This window comes from Beauveria bassiana, assembly GCF_000280675.1.
Source record: "Beauveria bassiana ARSEF 2860 unplaced genomic scaffold BBA_S00103, whole genome shotgun sequence".
Classification (NCBI taxonomy): domain Eukaryota; kingdom Fungi; phylum Ascomycota; class Sordariomycetes; order Hypocreales; family Cordycipitaceae; genus Beauveria; species Beauveria bassiana.
This window is the reverse complement of record NW_007930938.1, coordinates 11,583-18,286: the sequence shown is the minus strand read 5'-3', so window position 1 is coordinate 18,286 and position 6,704 is coordinate 11,583. Positions and strand designations below refer to the sequence as shown.

General features: G+C 48.9%; 1 protein-coding gene across 1 annotated transcript; it reads right to left on the bottom strand.

The window, feature by feature from the left end:
* Positions 1 to 4,526: 4,526 nt before the first annotated feature.
* On the bottom strand, positions 4,527 to 4,985 carry BBA_10228 (uncharacterized protein; the record flags this gene model as incomplete). The annotated part of the gene is made up of 1 exon (XM_008605325.1): positions 4,527 to 4,985. The coding sequence occupies one exon, from the start codon at positions 4,983 to 4,985 to the stop codon at positions 4,527 to 4,529; it is 459 nt and encodes a 152-aa protein (XP_008603547.1).
* Positions 4,986 to 6,704: the final 1,719 nt, after the last annotated feature.

Below are 6,704 nucleotides of genomic sequence, written 5' to 3'. Positions count from 1 at the left end.
TTGAATCCGTCGGTTGTCGTGTATCAAGTTGGTTGGAAAGGAGGATCGGAAAGTTAGTTGGGAAGGAGGGTTGGAAAGTAAGTTACGTGGTGCGCAGCCATTTTATATCTTAACGCCCTAATCTCGTATAGCGGCTGGCGGCTATACCCTCCATGATAATATGATAATGCTATATTCATCGTTTGAGTAAGGCGCGGTAGTTTTTAATTTACAGGCATGTTGAGTCAGTTGAAATCCGACATGGTTCTCATCACACAGCCTCACCAATCAGAATAAACAAGATCAAATATATATATAGCATGCATAAAATCATCTTGCGCTGAATCTGACAATCTGTCTTAAAGCATAATAAGCTACCTCATCGCTCGTTATTTTGATTTATGGATGTCTCTGCCATCTCTATTGTCTTCTGCTCTTGTTCCCTAGGCCACTGAGTGAGCGCTTCCTGAGTGGACCTCCTCTTTCCCTCGGCCCGCCGACGGAACCGGTAGTATTGGTACGCCTAGCACTCCACCGCGTTATTGATTAGTACTAAGTTTCCGCCCTTGCCTACTGTCCAGGTAGAATGTTGATCTGTGTCTACCCTTGCGGAGCTGGGCCTGTGGAGCGGCTCAGCAGGGTCCCAACCAAGATTCCTCCTTCATTGCCATAGCCACTCTGCTGTCCATGTCACAGACTGGTATGTCGGGCTGCAGGCCTAGTGCATGCTCGCGCTGCTCGAGGTCAAAGAGAAACGAAAGGTGATGTCTACACACAAAGGTGGATCAAGTTAATTTGGGGAAATAGTGGGAGACTCTTTTGGCGTGGGGTACCGCTGTTGTACCTTCTGGTCCTCCAAAGTACTACTGGACATTTTGTGCAGGCAATGAAACGCCATTTTTGACTGTTACTTTTCACAGCCAGCTGCAAACCACACCGATGAAATGTTACGTACGTGTTGATTCTCGCAGTATCACCTAGTTATCGTGACTTGTTAAGCCAGGATTCTGTCCCAAGGCAGTCGCAATATCGCCTGTTTCTCCCTTGAGTCTTTACACGTGCCATTCTGCGGCTATCTCTAGAACGAAAACGCGAGACTCATCCGATGGTGGTAGCTTTGAGAATACTGAACGAAGGCATCTGGCTGTTTCGAGGCAAGCAAAGGCCAGATAATCTCGCTATCTTTGTGCATAAATGATGTCTTCCAGCAAGCACACCTTGAGCCGTTTTCGACTCGTTTTTAGCGCAACAGCCGAGAAAGAGGAGGCAAGGCAAATTTCGGTCCTCAGTTGTGGTCCCATGAGGTCACACGCAGTACTTTCACGGCTTCACAGCCACTAGCGAGAAAGGAGATATACCAAGCGGAAAGACGTGGTTGCGGCCCAGCATAAACAACGCCTCGCTCGGCGGTCAAGAAATGGACAGAAGCGAGCGAACCCCTACTCACAAAATGCTAGCACCAATTATGGACTACGCTTCGAATGGGTGGATGCATGCTTACAAAGACAAGTTGATTGGGCCGATAAATCGCGTCCCACGTGCAGGGACGCAAGCCATTGTAGGCAATTTATGACTGTAGCGACGGCCGTTGCGGAGGCTGAAGCCCATATCGTGAGCGCGCGGGAGCGTTTCTGGGAGACGAGCGATCAAGATGTGGATTGAATTGCACATGCTGCCAGGAACAAATCCGCTCAGCAGGGTGACCAAACGGATCAGAAAGTACTACACGTCCTTTCGATCACCTCTCTACCAGATGGCCGAGAAATTGAAGGATCTACCGCTGGCGCAACTCGAGACCATCCAACCATAGTCACTGGAACCATGGAGAGAGCGTTTACGGGTGTCACTGAGCGACTTAAATGACGGAGTCTGTGCAGGATGGACGCAAGCTGTTGCTGTGAGCTGCTCCTCGAGAAACGCATAGTTGGTGTTGGCGGAGTAATTGAGACCGAGAATGCCGCGACAGGGCAGTCGAAGCGGAAGGTGTTCTCCTTCACCCTGGGAGCATGAACAGAACAGAACCTATTCTCAGGCGGATTGGCGGCCATGGCGTATGCATTGCGTAATCTGCCGCACAGCGAGCATCAGGATATCGCCCTTTTCACGCGCAACAGGGGAGCGGTGGCTGTCCTGAATCGGCCGTATCAGCAATCAGGACAAGAGTTCATCAAATGCATCTACGACTCGGTAGATCAGCTGATTGGCAAGGCAATCATCATTGCTGTAGACTGGGATTCATCGGATAAGAACAAACTGTTGCAAGCGGCCAAGTTACAAGCAAAGACTGCAACACAGCAAGACACGGCACCCGAGGTTCAGTTCCGCTGATGAAGTCCACGACTTTGAACATTGAACGAAGGAAACTTCGGGGTGGACGGTGTTTGCCTGAAGGCGTAGGAAAGTTCTCCAAGAAATTTGATGCCGCTCTTCCTGGGAGCCACACACGTGAGATTTACGAGGAATGGTCATGAAGGGAGCGCTCAGCGCTTGCGCAATTGAGAACAGGCATGGCAAAACTGAATAGTTATCTCCAGCGCATCAAGGCAGTGACTTCGGAACAATGCCCATGCGGGCACACGAGGGAAATGGTGGAGCATTTCCTCTTCCAATGCCCGCAATGGGACGAACAGTGAAAAGAATTGCGAGCAAGCACGAACACGAGATGGAATGATTTGTCCCTCCGATTGGGAGGGGAGTCGAGATCAGACGGAGCGAAACGGAAATCGCACGTGGGTGCAGTTCGAGCGACGATACGGTTTACACTTGCGACAAGACGCTTTGACAACTGAAAGGAAATCAGCCTGGCTCGAGATTTTTGCTACACGTAATGCAGATCAGCTTCCCGTTACACAGCGGTCAGCATCGACAGACGTGGCTTTTGACGCTTCGGTCGCTGAGAATAGGACTCCGAACACTTGGGGAATACCCCTCAAGCTAGCTAGTCATCTGCAATAAACAGAACTAGATGCGGACAGTTGGTGGGGAAAGGCAGCTGCAAGACGATCAGCAAGAACACGAACAAGGTTGAGGAATTGAGGGAAGACAGCCAGAAGTGTATTGAATAATAGCTAGTGAGCCCTATTGGCTGGAAGCTACCGGGCGTAATAAACAATGAACGAATGAATGTAGGCCTGGATCACGGCGCGCCCGTGATCCTTTGTGCAGTCACGTGACGTCCTATCCTAATTGGGTGAAGCGCAGGCTCCCGCCTAGTCTTCGGTTCAGGCCGCCTCCCCGGTTGCCTCATGCTGCTTCGTTCGTAACAAGGGATTGGCATAATTAAGGTAACTAAGTGTATAAATTCGTGGTCGCACTCTTATAAAGTGGTTTAGGTAGATGACGTTAGCCTTAGCCTAGATATATCAGTCACGGGAGAAGAGGAATAAGAGGGCTCTATAAGTAAAGTAGATGATACTGAAAGCTATGAATAATATATAAATGTGTAAATACTTAGACTTGAATATTCTTGTTAGGCTGCGAAACCTCTCTGTGAAGTCACTACCGCGCCACATCAATAGAGGTCCTATTCAAGAGTAGTATACTAGAAGCGGACGTTATATGAAGGTGACTATTACTACTGTGCGTCCTGACTAGTAAGCGATGAATATCGAACTTTAGCCTTTACCGAATTGGGTTAGCTTAACGCTGGGATGATTGAATTTTGCACTGCCGTGCGATATGATATTATAATATGGTATTGTCTAAATACAGTGCATTAACTATACTTTAGGCAATCCTATTGTGATAGGGACTCGAGCTAAACAGCTGGGACAGATAATCGATGTTCACGCACACGAACTCCTCAGTCTCCATCTTTTTGAGGCTGCATTGAATATGTCATTTCACTGATTCGCAAAGTATGAAAACCTACCTGTCAAGCTAGTGAATTGGGACATCGCACATTTAGGGTCGTGTCAAATCTGGGTCGGCGCGGCCGACAGGCAGCCAAGAGCATGAAATTTACGGTTGTGAATTTATTTAGTAGGGATTTATACAAGCACTATTACCTCTGACTTGAGAGCATGCGACGGGTGTTCTTGAGTTATGAGTAGAGTACGATGGGCCCCTAACCAGAGCCGCTCAAGAAGTCATACTGGGTAATAGTCTGAGAGAAACCCAGGACAGCTGAGTTTAGTAAAATAGATGCTAAGTCATAAGAGTCTTGAGGAAATTAGCACTGGTCGACGTCGAGGGCGAAGTCAGCTATCATACGAGCGCAGCTCACTCGGGATTTGGCCCCTTCACTCCGGACAGACCTAGACAGGCGGACCGCAAGCCCTCGTGAACCCAGACCGACGGGCCGGAAGGGCCAATCTAGGGCTGTCAGTCTGTTAGCCACACTGACCTGATACTACATAAAATTAATTGTTATGCTAGCTTATATTGTAACTACTGCTAGGGGAGGGGGCGTGTTCACTAATCCTCGAGATAGTACATTAGAAGTGATTGTGCAGATCAGCATTAACTCAACACTGATTATCCATTATTTGTTGATCTGTGCCATGTACTCAATAAGGTCTAATTAGACGCAACCTTTACTAGCGAGGTCAGAAGTATTGCTCGGGTCTATCCGTGCCCCCCTGCCTAGAGAGCTTCTGTCCGGCATACTTTTCGAGTCCCTTGCGCAGACCCTCGAGCGCCTGCCTCTCTAGAGAAGCCTGGACCTTGGTCATGTATCCAGACAAGTCGGTCGTTATGCTTTTCTGCGCCGCCTCCGCCGTCGATCTCAGCAGAACCTCGCGGAAGGCCGCATTTTTCGTGACATTCTGCGCCCACGTGAGAATGCTTTCCTTGACCGGCGCAATCAAGCCCTCTCGAATCGCCTCCTCAAACGCTTTAACGTCCAGTCCGCGGGTCAAGAGACAGGTATTCTTGTCGCCCAGGACCCGCTGCTGGCCGTGTTTGTCGCACCAGGCGATGCTGCCGAGGCACGGCTCCTCGTCGGCGCCGGGCTTGGAGCAACCCTCGGAGTCGGGCAGCTGGAAGGATGGCGTCTCGGGCTGCATATTCGGCTTAAGGCTGGCTGCGGACGGCTTCTCGTCTTCCTTGGGCGGGCTGGGCCTTGCTCGGGCTGGCCGGCGGCGCCTTGCTTAGAGCGCTGATCAAGACAGAGCTTCTTGAACACGTTGAGGTCCATGTCAACGCCTTCCGCAACGAGAATTTCGTTGTCTCTACTGGAGCACGCGTTGTCGGTCCCGAGACACTATTCCGACTCATCGCTGCAAGCGGCGTCGCTCTTAGGCTGCCACGAGGCCTTGCTCTGCGGCTTGGGACGAAGTTCCAGGCATTTTTCTCTGGACCCATAGAGCTTGGCCCTGCCGCTATGGCTGCACCACGCGTCCGATCTCAGGCAGACTTCTTCTGTAAGTCGCCCCCGGCCGGTACATTCTGGAGAGTATACTATGTAGTAAGACAGATTCTTGCTCTGGAAGCACTCTGGCGTCGAGCACGAGGCTTCAATGTCCTTGTTACTACCTCCACTAGCCGGCTGATTGCCATCCTAGCCATAAATAGTTCGCCTTAGCGTTTTTGGGTTCTTTGTGCGTGGGAAAGATCGTGAGGAATATTCACTAACAGGGGAACCATTGCCATTCTTAGCAATGACATTGTACACGAATAAAGCCGTAGCAAAAAGGTTGGATAACTTGGCCATTTTGGCAGGATTTCGTGCTGAAGATGCAGTCGTTGAAATCGGTCTGTACACTTGAGTGATAGTTCTCTTGAGTCGGACTTCTTCTCTCCAAGTGACTGGGTACCTTGTATTTATACTCTTTTGCATCGTGATTGCATAGCCTTTCCAAATTAGCTTAACATAGTAGTAGCTGAATGATTGTGTAATTGATGCCATTGTAGTACGGGTGGAGTGATAGATTGCGCCTTGAGTCAGATGCACAGCAACCTTCATGAACAAGGTTCGAGGCCAAAATGTTGACGTAAAGGCTTCAACGACAGCCGGTGGCCCGTCTAACCGGAGTGGTGCATATTTTCACAGGCACGCGCAGGCCAATTTAGTGTCACGTACTATGGCGCGATCACTTGGCATAATGCTTAATTAGATGGCATATATCTGGTAAAATTTATTCTAACAGTGTTCTGCCATGGCTGTGAAACAAAGCACCGGTTGTAGGCGAGTGTATGGCGTGATGGGATAACCCTTGTGATCCGAGTAGCAATGCGTTGATCGCCATCTTGTTAAACTGATTGACTAAGTTTCAAAAGCCACGACACACCTATTCCGGATATCACGGTGTCAAATGTTTGCATGCCCCATTCACTACTACACTCATACCATTACACAAACCCCACTTAACTTCTTGCTACTTATTATCATGAGCTTCTTGATATTGAACCAGAACTTCTTAATATCCTTGCTATTCGTCATACGCTTTTTATCATACGATTTCTATAATCAAGCATGATCCAGTCTTTAGCAGTGCATTACGGCAGCCTGTAGGCTCATTTCTGTTCTCCATGCACAGCAAGTGTTACGAAAATGGTGATCATCTATCTATAGACACAAGGCTACGTCAAAACCAAAATAGGTGCTCCAGGTTGAAAAGCCAGAATAGCGGTTACGATGTACCCCACCATATACAAAAGGATTCATTTATATAAGACAGACGAGCCGAAGACATAATTATACTCTTGCCACTTGGATTCAGCTTATCAGAATAAGAGACTCGAGCCATTCTATTTCGATTTAGAGGCAGTCATTCTAGTCTATA